At 39.7% G+C, this 17,027-nt stretch overlaps 2 protein-coding genes across 2 annotated transcripts; one reads left to right on the top strand and one right to left on the bottom strand.

The window, feature by feature from the left end:
- Nucleotides 1–3,336: 3,336 nt before the first annotated feature.
- Nucleotides 3,337–5,081, bottom strand: LOC103990837 (F-box/kelch-repeat protein At5g26960). The gene has a single exon (XM_009410113.3). It carries the CDS (start codon nucleotides 4,909–4,911, stop codon nucleotides 3,610–3,612), a length of 1,302 nt encoding a protein of 433 aa, XP_009408388.2. The 5' UTR covers nucleotides 4,912–5,081; the 3' UTR covers nucleotides 3,337–3,609.
- A 638-nt stretch (nucleotides 5,082–5,719) lies between these two features.
- LOC135678162 (psbP domain-containing protein 6, chloroplastic-like) lies at nucleotides 5,720–11,845 on the top strand. The gene is made up of 3 exons (XM_065190640.1): nucleotides 5,720–6,146; nucleotides 7,971–8,287; nucleotides 11,518–11,845. The coding sequence occupies exons 1-3, from the start codon at nucleotides 5,789–5,791 to the stop codon at nucleotides 11,686–11,688; spliced, it is 846 nt and encodes a 281-aa protein (XP_065046712.1). The 5' UTR covers nucleotides 5,720–5,788; the 3' UTR covers nucleotides 11,689–11,845.
- Nucleotides 11,846–17,027: the final 5,182 nt, after the last annotated feature.

Raw genomic sequence — 17,027 nt, 5'->3', positions numbered from 1 at the left:
TGTGTGGTGGGCCATCCAGCCACATCATCCATTGTGTCTCAGGATGTATTGTCTTTAGGTTGTTTAGTAGTCGCTTTATGGCTGACCTTGATTGCGTCATTACTAAATGATGCATCGTGGTTATCTTTGTGTCGTTTGAGGACAATTTCATGGTTAATTTGACTATGTCACTATTAGAAGATTGATTGTGACATCGTTGAGGGACATTTTATGGTCTGAATCGTTTATGTCATCGTCAAGGGATGCTTTATGATTAGATTCAGTTGCATCATCATCATTATGGGATGCTTTATGGTTAGATTCGATCGTGTTATGGTCGAGCGATGCTTTGTGAACTAAGTTAATCATATCGTATGTATTTTTTAAGTCTGGTGCATTGTGTGAGCTATCAACTTTGGTCTCTTTTGGGGTTCGACCTACGTAACAGGTGCTATGGCATTCTAGATTTGCTCATGCGATTCGTTGCTATAGCTTCGATTTTCTATAGATATATCAGCATGGTTATATCATTTAATTTGATTTGATTTTTTGAGGATAGTCAAGGAGTGTCGAGGTCTCGATGTTACCTGATGCTAACTCCATTGCATTCGTGTTGCATCTTTTGAAATTTTTTTTATGATAGTCAAGAGTGGGAAATGAAGACTTTTATTTTTTAGGAGGAGATAATCTTGATGGCTAGATTATGGTTGTTGGTCGACACATGGGGGGTTTAGATCCAACTCGGTTTGACTTCTAAGCTTGTGATAGGTTAGATGTTGTGAAGATGAGAGATTTGACAGAAGACCCTACCAAAACTGTATTAGGTACATGCCCAACAAAGACCTCTCCGATATTTAAGTTAGTAGAGAATTTTGAAGGAATTGAGAGATAGCCAAGAGTATTTTCTTAGATTAAAACAATTATTGAATTAGAGTCGTAATTAACTTCACAAATGGTTACACAATATACTCAACCATTATTAAACTAGGATGTCATATGTGGAATCATCGGATGTTATAGTTATGAAGTAACAATTCACATTGGAGATGGGGATAACTAATTTTTGTTCGAACCGAGTAGATTATTTTGTCGACATAAGTAATCAAGCTTTGAAGGATGATAACTTAGTCATAATATTGTTCGATCAAGTGGCTAAAAGACGAAAAGACCGTCAGAAAAAGAATTATGCTTAAACATGAGGAGGTAAGTTTTGACAAACAAAGTTAGTCTAATCTAATTACTATTCATATTAAAAATCTTGAATCGAATAAAATTTTATGATATTTTAAAATTTATTAAAATATAATATTATAAATAAAAAAAAATAAAATTATGATGAAATATTTCATCAAAGATTTTTTAATTATTGATATTAAAAAGAACATGTCTCTTAAGATTATTTGATTCGTAATCATTGGCACGTCGCTCATTTGTATCCCATCCTATTTATGGCATTGCCATAAATAGTCACACAACATATTGTCACGGAGGCACCACTCAGCCCTCACAAATCTTTGTAATCAGAATTGAATGTATGTTTTAATTAATGTTAAAAAATCCTAAAAATATAATTAAAATAAATGTGATGTTAAAGTATAATATATATATATATATGATAATGTACAAATAGTTATATAAGTAATGGAAGAGAATGACAAGAACAAGCGGCGAGAGAAAAGGGTCGTGAGAATAAATATAATAGATTTTTTCTCTTCCATCCTCATTAGTGATGAAAAGGACTTAAAACATTCTCGAACGATTCATTTTATCTTTCACAATAAATAAAGGGTTAAGGATCTTTTTAAGCTCAAATAATCTAATTAATATATAAACCCCTAATATTGCTATTATTAAGAGCACATAACTCTTGCACCTGACCTCATTAAGGAGTTGGTACCAACATAAAATCCCATAAAAAGGTCTTGATTCGGGACTCTCTTTCCAACAAGTTTTGCCCATAAGTATATATATATATATATATATATATATATATATATCAAATTAGCAACGGTGACCTCTGATAGAGGGTACAGTAATAATCAATCAATATCCAATATATAAGCACAATGTGAAACTAACGTAAAAGAAAAAAGATCTTAATCGCCTTCGTATGTATGCCTGTGGACAAAAGTTTAAGGTAGGTCATTCGGGGTTATCTCCCTCCTGTCGTCCACGTGGACAAAACACGAGAGGGGGATATTAGAGCAGTTATAGGCTATCCTCTCCTAGACTAACTATAAAAGATAATCCCACTAGAGGACTCTCTTCTCGAAAAAAAACTAATACATATTAGAGACTTTAGTCATTAACTTGAGTATTGAAGGGATCGAGTCAGAAAATTTCTCCCGATATTAGTTTTAGTCCAAGTGATGACTCGGAAGTTAACACTTTCATTTTAGAGTCACTTCAGAGCCCCTTCTTAAAGCCACCTTGAAGTCATCTCAAAATTAATTTTGACACTCATGCGTCGTTGGGTTTGAACCACGTCGAGTTAACTTAGACGTCGATGATGATTTCACTTAATAATGGTATACTTATGACAATTATTTCTAGGAAGAAAAGTCTTCTCTTATTCTATACTAATGGCAATGCACTCGCACAAGACTATTATTCTATTTTAACTGACTTGAAGCAAAATAAAAAATAATATATATTTATATACAATTTCTAGGAAAAAAAAGTTGTTTGTGAGCAAATTGAAGCTCACGATAAATAGAAGCTTATGGTAAATAGAAGGATAAATAGAAGCTTGTGGTAAAAGTATTTCTTTTAGTTATGTAATTTGAATAGCCTGTAAACATTAATTAGGTCGTTAATATTCATGTTTTTGTTGCTTACAATCAAATAAATTCAGTATTTTTGGGAGGGATAGGGACAAGTAGGATATGTGACTATGATGACTCAAACATAGAGTGGTGTTTGTTGATGTATTTATTATCATTATTATTTTGGTCAGGTAAAGAAAAAAGATAACAAAGCAAAAAGATAAAGGAGCTAAAGAAATAAGGGAGAGGTGGTGACCGTTGTGAAGACTATGAGGACGACATGATTGTGTACCATTTTTATGTTTTCTTTTTTTTTTTACGTATATAGGTAAAAATAAAGAGCATTCAGAGTTCTTTTAGAAAGATGACTGATTGTATAATGTAAATTTCATTAATAATTTTAATATCTTAATAGTTAAAATGATAGTAATATAAATTATAGTTCTACTTATATATATATATATATATATATATATATATATATATATATATATATATATATATTATGTATACATTTTAAGTTTTTAAGGTACATCATTGCCAAACTAAAATATAAAGGGACAAATTGGAAGAATATACATAAATAACTACATTAAAGCAAAGCAGAGATGTAAAATTCCTTAAATAAAAATACACATACAGATGATAATAATTATAAAGAAATCCACAAGTGCTTCCTCTTTTTGTAAGAATTTATAAAGGAATCTAAAAGTGCTGCTTCTTCCAAAAAGTGTCAGTCTTTTGTTCTAATTTTTAATTTTCTTATTTTTTTTATTTTCCGTCCTTCAATTTTCAAATATCTTTTAACAAAAGTAGAGGTCCCACACCACCTCAAAAATAAGCACCTTGGCCCACATGGCGGTGATCAGACCTCGACGCAGGCAACGGCCGCTCGTCGAAGCCCCGGAGGGAGGTCCGGCCCGCGGGTCCACTCGCCGCCCTTGATGTCGTACACCAGCACCGCCCCCTCCACCGCGACGGCGTCCGAACCCCTCCTCCCCCCACCGCCGCACCCGACCGAGACATGGACGAGCGCCACCACCTTCTCCTCCCCTACTGCGGCGCAGCTAAAGCGCAAAGCCCCGCCGAGACCCGCCCGAGCCGATATCGGAGGCGGCTCCAATCGCGCCCACTCGCCGCCGCCGCTTCTTCGAGCCCTCGCTTCCCACCGCCAGAACGACAGCTCCACCGCGTGGCTCGCGACCACGTACACGTGCACCCCCGTCCCGCACGCCCCGACAACGCACCCGCCTCCCGGCACTGCTGCCGCCGCACCCGCCACCGTCCCCGCGCCCGGCCGCCCCCTAACCCACGCCCCTGCCTCCACGTTGTAGGCGTCCATCGACCCCGCGCACACGTGCGCGTCCAGCCTCCCGCCCTCCCCTCCGACGCCACCGACGCGCAGTCCTCCGGCAATGTAGAACACCCCTCCGGCGACGGCGCCCACGCAGCCATACCGCTGCCTCGGAGCCTCCGCCACCACCCGCCACGCGTCGGCCGTCGGGTCGTACTCCTCGACTGCTGAAGTACGGGCGACGCCTCCGGCCACGTAGATCTTGCCGCCAATCGCGGCGGCGGCGAATTTCTTGCGAGGAAAAATGGTCGGGGCCCGAGGGGCAACCGCACCCGTCCACGTGTCGTAGCGGAGAGTGGCGCCGCGGCCAATGATGTAGATTGAGCGGCCGACGGCGGCGACGCGGGCGTGGGAGAAGGAGAACGATCCGTCGAGTGCCTCGAGGGGGAGGACTGCAGAGGCGGAAGATGGAGCCCAGGCGGAGGCGAGGGGAGCGTCGACCGGGAGGGAGGTGGAGGAGAGAAGGCCGAGATCGGAGAGCGCTAGGGCGTGGAGGGTACGACGGAGGCGGCCGTGAGCGCAGCGGAGGCGGAGGAAGGCAGGGGAGTCGAGGAGGAGGGAGAAGCGGCGGCAGACGAGGGGAAGGACAGGGAGGGAAGATGAAGGAACCCTGGAGAGGCACTCCAAGAGGAGATCGTCCGGGAGCGACATGATCGGGGCTGCCGCAGACGCGGAGGCGACGGCTGACGGCCTGAGGTTGTGGTGATGGTGGACGATTTCCAGCGAGGGGTGGGCGATGATCTCGCGTCGAGGATCGGGTCGGCAGGGCTTGACGAGCCACGAGAGGCTGCGGGAGTTGCAGGCATCCGCCATGCCTTCCCTTCCTCCTCTCCTTCGATAGAAGCAACAAAGGCAAAAAAGAGAAAAAGGGTAAGCAAGACGGTGATGGAAGCGATTAAAGTTGGCCTGCTCTTATTAAAGCAGATGAAACAGTGCCATCGCCTCCGATTCGATGCTGCCTTTGGTGCGACACCGCCCTCGTCTCCAATTATTACTCTTTTGTATATATATATATATATATATATATATATACTCATTTATTCATGGGGTAAGCGCAATATTCGTATTTATAGTTTTGGGGCAGTGTGGAGTGAGTAAAAGGAGGATTAGATTAGGATTGGATTGGCCACGTGAGTGCAATTAATTAATAGATTAAAGAAGAAAGGGCAGAGGAGAGGACTACAGACAGGGAAACGACGTCGTTCGTAGGCTTTAAAGGTGCGTATGCCACTGACAGCTAATACGGACGGCATTGACGGATTGGCTCCGCTCCCTTCATTTGCGCTGAGAGCACTCCCCAGCATGTGTTCGCAGGGAACAGCCTTTTGTTATTTACGGGGGAATAGTAGAATATGATGACAAGGAATAATCTTACCATTAATTAATTAGTCCTTACCAAAGCAAATAACAAAGTTGAAATAAAAGATATTATTTTCTTTCTTCATATAAAAAGAAAATACCAACAAATCGTCTTTCTTCATATTACTTTTAATCCTCCAAATCAATTTTTAGGGCATTGGAGAGGAAGGTTGTTTGGTCACTGACACCAAAGCCTTGGAATAACTCTTCCGGTGGGCCCATATATCAGCTTGGATAAGAAAGCGGGCGAGGGAAGCGGCTCAGCTCAATCCCCAACTTTGAACTCCCCACCTCTCCATTCCCCTTCCCTTTCTAATTCTTCGCTCTCGTAATGGCGAACGCTTCCGCCGCTCCCCTCCATCCCCTTCTCTCCTCTATCATCTCCACGTCGACCTCCTCCAGATGTCACTCCCTCCTCTCTGTTCCCCCCGAATGCGTACCCATCGCCTCCAACCCAAGCAAAGTCTCCGTCACGACCACTGCCGCCGACTCCTCCTTGCGCAAGTCTCCCTTGGTTCGTCGGAGGGACCTTGTTGCCGGGATTGCTTTGGCCGCGGCCTTGACGAAGGAGCCACCCTCTGTGGCGGCCCGGGAGGTCGAGGTGGGCTCCTATCTGCCGCCGGCCCCGACCGACCCCGCTTTCGTCGTCTTCAAAGCCACCTCTAAAGACACTCCCGCTCTTCGTGCTGGTAATTTCTTCTCGGTTTTTCTGTTCTTCCGTTGTGATGCCTAGCATGTTGTATTAAAAATGTGACGAACTACGATCATGGCGGTACTCCTTTTTGTGCTAAAGGATGATTCCATAGTGTTTCATTTGCCATGTCCATATTTCGACATTCTCTGTATTAAATGATTGTGCACTGCCAGCTTATAATGAGCTTTATATTAAAACAACACCCTAAATGGCATGAACGGGCATTTCGTGGTAACTCTGATTTCTGCTGAATTAATTGGCAGCGGTCGATTGCAGTATTCCCTTCTACATTTTGGTTTGGGTTATTTTATGGTGTTAATTAGACCGGTGATTACATGGTCGTTCGGATTTGTGTCATCGGTCTGCATTTGCCTCATCGGGATTGAGCTCTTTTGGTTTTGTTTAGTCGTTTTTTCCCTAGAGTTCTTCGTATGTACTTATGAGTATTATGAATTACTTATTTAGGATATCTATTTATAGTCAGATGTCAAAGTTTGGGGCAAAGGTAATCATAAAGAGTTTATAACAGTTGATGGAAATTATTCTTTTTTCCTTTCAGAAAATTTTGGTGTCCTGAAATTTATTTTGATATTGGCTATGTTTCTTGTACGATGAATTGAAATTTATTTTGATGAATATGTTATATTATCTACAATTTTTCGAAAAAAAGGTCGAAATGACCAAAAAATAACATAAACTCTTATTAAGGATTTTTTTAATCCTAATCCAATGCAATTTTATTATGTTTAAATAAGAATAGAGTGTATATGGGGCATAAATGAATAGGAATTTTAGGTTAAAAGGATGAGAAAGTGAATGACCTTAATCACATAAGAGAATGACCTTAATCATGTTTAATCTTTGTAAATATACATTAGTACTTTTCTAATTATATGTAATGAGCAATAAAATATAGAAAGAACTAAGAAGCTAAATTACTCTCAAATTGGAGAAATTCCATCAGATCTCAAGTTCCAATCCCTTATCCAAATCAATAGTTTTATTACCACTAATTGCTGAGAGTGCGAGAAAGAGGGTGAGAATGAGAGAGTGAATTGAAAATGAGCGAGAGTTAGTGAAAGACAGGGAGAAGGAGGGTGATTTAAATCCCCAAAAAGGATCCAATGGCCAATTTGACCAATGGGGTCAAATTTGACCTGATTTAGTTCGTCAAATTCCTACCGGTATTGACCCATATCAGCTGATAACTCATGACCGTATCTCCTGATACATCACTCGTGCTGGTCAATACTTGTTTCTTGCGTACCACTCGAAACAGGCTAGTCCACATTACCAAACAGTTGCATACTAGTACATATCATTTGTTTCGTACCGTTTCACGTGGTACACCAAGCAATGCTTCTACATACTGTGAGTAATGACATGATAGGCGTCAATGCTTTTAGTTGGTTTCTATCTCAATTTTTTTTTTGTATAAACACAAACACAATCACACACACATATAAACTTCAAAATTTTTTTAATTTGTACTATCATTGAGATAAGCTTGCTGCATATTAGCTTCGCTCGTTGGTGCTTAATATATACTATTTTAATTTTTTACGGCACATTCCATGTCTTACAACATTTTGGCATATTAAGTCATTGCCTGAATGTACCAAATTCAAAATTCAAAACCATGATATGGAATTTCAGATTCAAACAAGCATTGTTTTCCTAGAGAAACACGTTCAACGCCATAGTATTTACAATGCAGAACTGGTAACAGTCATCATCAGTATGCCATGCATGCTGCATCCATCATTATACTTTAGCATGATTATCACATTTGAGAATCTCAAGGAACTGCGTCTTGCAGGAAATGTGCAACCATATGAATTTATGCTCCCACCAACATGGAAACAAACACGAGTTGCCAACATACTATCTGGAAATTACTGCCAACCAAAATGTGCTGAACCATGGGTGGAGGTCAAATTTGAAGATGAAAAGCAAGGCAAAGTTCAAATTGTGGCTTCTCCATTAGTTCGCCTAACAAACAAACCAAATGCTACAATTGAAGATATTGGTAGCCCTGAGAAGGTGATTGCTTCTCTTGGACCTTTTGTGACTGGAAATACATTCGACTCTGATGAGTTGCTTGAAGCATCCATTGAGAAGAGCGGAGATCAAACGGTAAACTTCTTAACTTCCAACTTGCTTACATAATAACAATTTTAGATTTTTGTTAGTATTGATTTCCTTTTAGTTAAAAATAAATTGAATCTCTGACATGTAAATACTTTAAACCATGGTTTAAAACACTGGTCAGACCTATTTTAGCAGTCTGACCAAGCATTGGTGACCATGCAGCTCCGTGTTGCCCATATATCACTTATTTTATTTTTTAAATTATTTTATTGAGAGACATTGGATGCTCTAGTTTGATATGTTATCTGCTATCTTAGTAATGTGCCAGTTCGATAGGTTGTCAAAATCAATATCGAACTGTTACTCAGAACTTTGCTTTAAACATCCAAAATTTGTAGTTGAGTGTAGCCTTCTCATAATCTAATAATTGTGTTGTGGAATGTGACAACTTAAAATCAGATCAATGGGAATTTCTGAACCATATATTTCTCTTGCTGTTGGGTGCTGCTTATAACACAGATGACCATCAGTAAATTTATGTATAGCCTTGCTTGTAATAGTTTCAACCTGGACTACTTTGATTACCGATTATATCACATTGGAATTGGTGACGAGTAAAACTACGTTGCCTTTCAGTTTCAGGGAATCCTAAATTGCATAAGACAAGGCAAAATATGTGTATTATATGGGCTAATTATATATTACCCCCTGTAGTCAGATCCTTTTAGCATCCCAGTCTCTAGACTTAAAAAATTTACATTTAAATCTCTATAGTTATGTAAGTGAAACATCTTACTTCATTTGCCCTAACGTCGTTGGTTTTACCGACGGAAGTACGAAAACGATAGGCAAAAGGTAATTTCAACATCCTAATTATGTTTTCGGTGGTGGTGGACAACAATGTCCCTGGGGGCCGCGGGTGGCTGTTGTGGATAAAGAGGAAGAGCGACAACGAGAGGTGAGGCAAAGGGAGAGGAGGAAGAGGATGACACAGATGTTAATGCTCTACATCAATGTCAGAATCGACAACGATGCGGGGAAGGGCGACATCGCTCTACATTTGCATCGGCACCGATACAGATGTCGAGTAGTGCCGACATAGTTGCTGAGCGACGTCGACGCAGATGCAGAGCGTCGATATCTGCATCATCCTCTTTTTCCTCTCCCTTTGCCTCACCTCTTGCTGCTTTCTCCCTCCTCATCCACAACAGTCACCCGTGGCCACTAGTGGCATTGGCATCCGTCACTATAAAAAATGTTACTAGGACGTTGAAATTACCTTTTTGCCTATTGTTTTTGTGCTTCCATTGATAAAACCAACGATATTAGGGTAAATAGAGCTAGATGTTTCACTTTCATAATTATAGGGGTTCCAATGTAAATTTTTTAAGTCTAGAGACCAGGATGCTAAAGAAGTCTAACTATAGGGGGTAATCTGTAATTAGCCTGTATTATCTTTAGCTTTCGAGTTATGTGAGATGAACTCAATTGCATGAGATGAAAATTAAAGACAATAACTTCATATGAAGTGTATGGAAACACCAAAAGTGCTAATGTATATCATGTTGTTTAGCTTATTGGAACTTTGATGCATTTAAACCTTGAGATTATAATACATTGGATTTGATTAAAATATTATATTCAACTTTGTGTATATGTTTGGTATTGAGAGAATTGCATGGGTTTTATTATGTCTTTGACCTTTTCTCATGCTCCAGGTTCAGCTTATTACTTCAAATAGCACATACAAAATGGCTTCTTTTTTCAATGTATTGCATTATGACATACGTAGATTATGTTACAGGTAATTAACCATGGTGACTGTGTTTTCATGGAGACTAATGTTCCTTGGTTTGGACAACAGAAAAGATCAATAAGTTATCCCTTTCCATTTTGGCACACCAATGGCAAATACATGCAAAAATTGATGGTCTCTTTTACTTTATTGTTGCTGCAGAATGAATCTAGACCATATTAGCATGTTCTAATGCAAAACAACATATGGTCCATATTAGACCATATGGTCTAATGCATATTATCATTTTTAAGAGGACTTCTGCATATTATATGGTCTTGCATTTTTCTCCATTTGTGCACTTTGTGCTGATAAAATTATCATTTTTATAATATGCATTATAAAACCATATTAGAAAAATGGTTTAGGAGGACTCAGATTTGACTTCAATATAATTTGAGAAAAATATACGACGAACGTGAAATGGATCTAGACCATGAATGGGTCTGGACATTATTGTATCTTTGCTGATAACTTCAGATGCACTTTTAATGACCTTACCTATACATCAAATGTTGTTTTAAAAGGCAGAAATGCTGCATGCCACAAATTGGTGCCCATCTTGAGGCATGAGTCACAGATGTGGTGAACAACCAGAAGCGAACTGGCCCCCAACCCCTCCCCTCTCACCATCTGGATGTTTGCCACTTTCAGGACTCATGTTTAAGTCACACATTGTGCCATGGTATGTGGCATTGTTCCTGAAGAGGTACTAGCAGTGGCGTGGATTGAGAAACCATGACTGGGACTGAGAGTGGTAGGCACTAGAATTTGAGATCATAATCAAGTTAGGTTTGTTGATAATCTGAATCAGACCTCTGATTGATTAATCTAAATCAACAAAAGGTTGCTCAAGATATGCATGTTTGAGATCAATTAGTAAGTGGTCAGTATTGGTTGGAGTTCTTTTATTGTTTGGTACCAACCAAGTTTAGTCAAGATCAGCTGTCGATCGGTTGATTTTAGTTGATTCTTAAGCAGTTCTATGTTGTTTTGGTTTATTTCTAATTTTTCAGGTAGGGTGTTCTTTTGTATCATGAGTGTTTAGTGTCATACTTTATTCATTTAATGTATCACTTTGTTTCTTTTCATTAAGTATTTCCGATTACATCTACAGTAACAAACATAACTTAAGTCAAGTAGAGAATAAAAACCTAAAGAGCTATTAGCTAAACTTTGCATGGTAATAAAAAGTTGTTTAACTGTGGTGTCCGAGATATTTTCCTTAACTGGTGAGATGCTAGAGATTCACATCCTAAGACAATGTTTCCCTCATATATTGTTCACTTATAAATTATAATAGATTCTACTTTCCCTTCAGTAAATTGTGTTTTTAGTGATTTCTGAGACTCCTTGGATTGTGGGCACCAACTCAAGATGATATTACACAATGACAAATTTCATGGGTTTTTTTTATGAATATTCAAGAAAAACGGTTACTACCTATCGGCTTCTGATCCAATTTTATTTTCGGTTGCAGTATTACAAATACGAGCTTGAGACTCCATTTGCTTTGACTGGTTCACATAATCTAGCAAAGGCAACTGCCAAAGGAAATACTGTAATCTTATTTGTAGCAAGTGCCAGTGACAAACAATGGCCACTCTCAGAGAAGGTTCTCAAAGCAATGCTTGAATCATTTAAAATATAGATCAAAACATATGTAGTGATGAGAAAATGTCAAATGTGATTATCCATAATTTTCTTTTCTGATGTTGCTTAATGTAAATGAAATATGGATAATTGATGAATTGCCAATTCTGTAACATTATAATGGATGTGCTACACCTAATCTTCCATGCTGCTCATACTTATTGAGAATATTCATTTTTTGTTTTTCTTAAGAGTAAATTAGCAGCTCACGGTTAATGCTTGGAAAGGACATGAACTCCATTTAATATCTTTTGCTCAATGAAGTTGTGGCAATAGTGTTTGTTGCGTGCCAAAGTTTCATTTCCATTGACATTGTGATGGTCGTGCAATATGATTCTTGTTTGGGATGTGTTATTCTGGTATTTCCTTTGGTGATTTTTGTAAAAGTTTATACAAATTAATGAATGTTGAGTTTTGCAAACAATTGTTTTTTACATTCTTAGTGACAGTCAAATCTGAATGGGTAGTTCTCGTCAATGAGCTAATTACATATTATCCCCTATAGTTAATTATCTTTAGTATCTCGATCTTTACACTTTAAATTTACCAAAGGAAATACGTAAACAAAGGGTAAAAAAATAATTTTAATATTTTAGTTGGTAGTGTATACAGTGTCGGTAGTGACGAATGACGATACTATTAAGGGTTGTAGGTGACTTTTGTGGATGAGGAGATCGACGACGAGAAATGAGGATTGCTTGATAACTATGTCGATGATGGGTATGGGTATGATGGTGTACTAAATGTCAAATTTTAGGATCCATGTTTTTTTATCGTCGTCGAATACGTTCATCGAGAGCTTGATAATCGCTCGCCTGTCATTTTTCCAAAGCTTCCCTCCCCAGTTTATGACAACCATGGGGAATAAAACTCCAACAAGCCCCCCATCTCTCCTTTTTTATGCTCATGTCGGAACTGACATGGCATTAGGAGGAGTAACAGGAGCTCCGACGATCCCAACTTTGGGTCGAGCGATTCGCCTAATGGGGTCAACAGCAAGACAATCACTCTCTTTGCCTTAGATAGCACGACAACCATCACAATATGCATCAGCATCGATGTAGTTGTCTAGCGGCAAAAGGGTCGCTCAACATCTGTATCAACGCCGATGTAGATACAGAGTGGCGTTGCTTGGCAACTATGTTGACGCTGACACAGTTACCGAACGGTGAAAAGGCTATAAGTGCATATGTCGAGTGGATCTTTTGTCGCTTGGTAACTGCATTGGCGTCGACACAAATGGTGGTAGCCGTCGCGATGTCTATGGCGAAGATGGTGGACACCTCATCGCTGACCCATTGGACGAATTGCTTAACTCGAAGCTGGGGTCGTCAGAGCTCCTGCCACCCCCCTACTGGCGCTTCCCTATTATCGTGTTAGTTCCGACATGGGCATGAAAAAGGGGAGATGGGGGGCTTGTTGGAGGAGTTTTATTTGTCATGGTTATCGTCAACCAGGAAAGGAAGCTCTAGAAGGCTGGCAAGCGAATGGTTGTCGAACTCCCGACAGACATATCCGACGGTGATAGAAAAAATGTGGGTCTCGGAATTCAATGTTAAGTACATTTTCGTACCCATCGTCAACGCAGTTGTTGAGCAACCCTTACATCTCATCGTTACTCTCTTTATCCACAATAGCCTCCTATGGCCCTTAGCAGTGTCGTCGTCCGCCACCATCAACTGAAATATTAAAATTATTTTTTTACCCTTTAATTTTATATTTCCATTAGTAAAACCAACGATATTGGGATAAATAGACCTAGATGTTAAAATGTAGGGATCGAGATGTTAAAGTAGCTAACTACATGAGGTAATATCTAATTAGCCCCTTGTAAACATGTTTGACTTATCATATTAAAGTTAGTTTAAATATTATTTTATATCAATTCAATCATAACAAAACATGTTACTATAAAGGAGACTTCTGTGCATTGCACTCCTCTTATCATCTCAACCTCTCTCCTATTCCGAATAAAAAAAATGAACATGATAGAAATAATTTAGGCAATGCAGGATTTGTATCGCATATCTCGCATTAGAAGGTCATAGAGGTTAGTGGACCATCCATTTTGTTTTATATCATCTCATTCATTTGTTTGATTTTTGTCAAAGCAACATTTTGATATATCCTCTTTATTTGATTAAATGGATGAATAACATATAGAAAGAGATGGATGAATGAATAGCTTTTGGAGAATCCTATAGCATTCTCATGGATGATAGCTTGTGCATGATTCTGGGGAAATCCTTTATACTTTTTTTCCTTTCTCCTTGTTAGATCGTCCATCACACAATCGAAGTCGACTTGTGAGTTTGACTAAGGTTGATGTGTGAGTACGAAGATTCGGATCGAGACTTTACAAAAGCTTATGTCATTGGGGAAGAGTCTTCGATAAAATCTTTTTGAGACTCAAATTAGTAAGAATTCGAAAAATTCGATCAATTGTCGAGATTAAAAGTATATTTAGCCAGAGGTAACAGACTGAACGATTATGTAGAATTTATCGAAAGAATTCGATAAATTCCCTTTTTATACATGGTTATGGTTATTATGTAGAATTTGCATTCGACTTCTTCATGTAGTTCATGGTGAAGTAACAACAGACTGAACGATTGCATTTGTAGAGTGACTCACTTCGAGTTGTGGTCCGGGATCTCTCATCTCACAAAGTCTAACAAGTATAGGCCTTGACAACTTTCACCAAATCCCATCCCATCTTTCCTACTTAAGTTTTGCTCACAAGAGGGAAAAAAGAACTTAAATACGTGCACCAAAGCTGCAGGAGCATGGTGCGGTGAACATGGACATTCGAGGAACATGCACTCGTCACATTTCGTTCTTATTCCAAAAGTCGAAGCATGTAATGATGAGGAAGACATCAACCGGGGGAGGAATGCCATCGACGACGATGATTTCAGGCGATGGCGCCGCCGTAGGATAGGATTCTTGGGGCAGACTGCAGGATAGGATTCAGCGTTTGCTAGTGCAGGAAGCCGTTAGCAAAATCGAAAGGTTTCTTTCTCAAGTTAAAAAATTATTTTTATAAATTTTATCATCAATTTCTTATCGACGTATATTCCTCGGTATCATTTCTCATCTTCGACTAGAAGAAGGTCTTCTTCCTGATAGCAATATTTGGTGAATATTCAAATATTCTTCCCAAAGGAAATCGTGACATTCTCTCAAGAGTTCACACTTCAAATTATCCGCTCGATATGCTCTTGAGCATTTTGATGTAAGACGATATTGTCCAAGTAGATGACCACAAACTTATCTAAATGTTCTTTGAATAATTAGTTCATGAGAGTGCAGAATGCGGTTGAAGCGTTGGTTAAGTCACAAGGCATCATCAAGAACTCGAACACTCTATACCCGATCATATAGGTAGTCTTCGCTTCATCGCCTTCAACAATGTGCGCCTGCTAGTAATCCGACTGAAGGTCGAGTTTGGAGAAATACTTCGCTTTACCTAGTTGGTTGAATAAGTTTGCGATGAGCGGGATGTGATACTTGTTCTTCACCATCATCTTGTTTAAGGCCCGATAATCGATGCATAATTAGAAGCTCTCATCTTATTTCTTCTGGAAGAGGATTGGAGCTCCGAATGGTGCTTTAGAATTATGGATGAGACCACCACTCAGTAGTTCATCTAACTACTTCTTGAGTTATGCCAACTCTAGAGGGGTCATGCAGTATGGTGGTCTCACTATAGGCTTCACTTCTAGCTTCAGCTTGATGCGATGATCCATGCCACTACATGACGATAGATTTTTTTGGCAACTTGGGTAGCATAACGTCAGTGAACTCCTTTAAAAAATCCACCATCACAATAGGTTCATGAGTAGCCTCCACATCAAGTGGCTCTAGTTTTACTATGACTACAAAAGTTAATTCACCTTTTCGTATCCCATTTTTTAATTATAAAGTAGATATTTGTTGTGGATTCTTAGTTCCTCCTCAAGAAACTAAAACCACGAAGGGGTCGTCACCTCCCATTAGGCATAGGGAGTTCTGTAACGACATTGGCACCAACTTCACTACATGCACTATTCCAAGGATCACTTGGAAGTCATCTAGTAGCACTGCCATCATATTTATGCTTTCACTCCACATTACGAATGCTCCGACTACATCAGTAACATTCCTTCGATGCAGTTCTTATTGTACTCATGACTTCAGGCCATCGAGGAAGCTGAATAGCTTGTCCTTCTCGGGCATGTATTGTATGTTCAACATTAGCACAAAAAATTACTTTACGTAGTCCCGAATAGAAGTATTTTGGTGGAGTTGTCTCAGCTTCCTTCTTGCAACGAACTCTATGTTCTCGGGAGGAACTGAGTCCTCAACTCCCGCTTCAAGTCCTCCCATATTGCCACTCGACATCGACCTTGTTGATCTCTTCCTAATGTGTTCATCACTAAAGTTTTGCATTCCCATTCAGATACATGTTGCAATCAAAATTTTGGTTTCTTCAAAATCGGGCCTCGTAACTCGGAAGTACTATTCCATATCAAATAGGAAATTCTCGAGCTCCTTCGCATCCCTAGCACCCCATAGCAATGCGACTCCAGTGCCTTCAAGTTTTGTGGTGGAGCAATACGAGTGCTGCTCCCTCTCGCATTAAGAGCTCTTGTGAGCAATGTAATCCTAAACATGAGTTTTGCTACGATTTCGTGTAGGTGTTGCATAGAGTTTTTGGTGTCTTTCGTCAATCGATTTACTCGAGAGTTGACTTTGTCGACTTGAGATTTCGTCTCCTTTTGTAGGTTTTCCACCACAAGAAGTCTTTGTTGGCCTTGATAGAGTTCTTTTGGACTCATAAAGTGAGTTCCTCTCCCCCTTGGTGGATGGGGCGAAGCCGACCATGAGAGCTCTCACCAACAATGATAATAGGAGGGGGAGAGGAGACGCTGGGTGGCAACGATGGTGAGGAGAGGAGTGAGCGCAAGAGGAAGAGGTGGATGGGACGAAGCCGACCATGAGAGCTCTCACCAACAATGATAATAGGAGGGGGAGAGGAGTGAGCGCAAGAGAAAGAGGTGGATGGGGCGAAGCCGACCATGAGAGCTTCGGGCGACCGTAAGAGCTCTCACCGACAACGATAATAAAAGGGGGAGAGGAGGTGACGTGCTAAGTGACGACGATGGAGAGGAGGTAGAGGGCAATAGCTACGTTAGCATCGACACTACCGATGCTACCATCCACCATCCCCTAAATATTAAATTTATCTTTTCATCATTTGTTTTCATATTTTCGTTAATAAAACTAATATCATTAAAATAAATAGATTTAAATATTTTATTTTCATAACTATAAAAAATAAAAATGATTATGCTA

This window comes from Musa acuminata, chromosome BXJ1-7 (assembly GCF_036884655.1).
Source record: "Musa acuminata AAA Group cultivar baxijiao chromosome BXJ1-7, Cavendish_Baxijiao_AAA, whole genome shotgun sequence".
NCBI lineage: Eukaryota > Viridiplantae > Streptophyta > Magnoliopsida > Zingiberales > Musaceae > Musa > Musa acuminata.
Note: the sequence above shows the minus strand (reverse complement) of the source record. Positions and strands in the feature narration are given on the sequence as shown.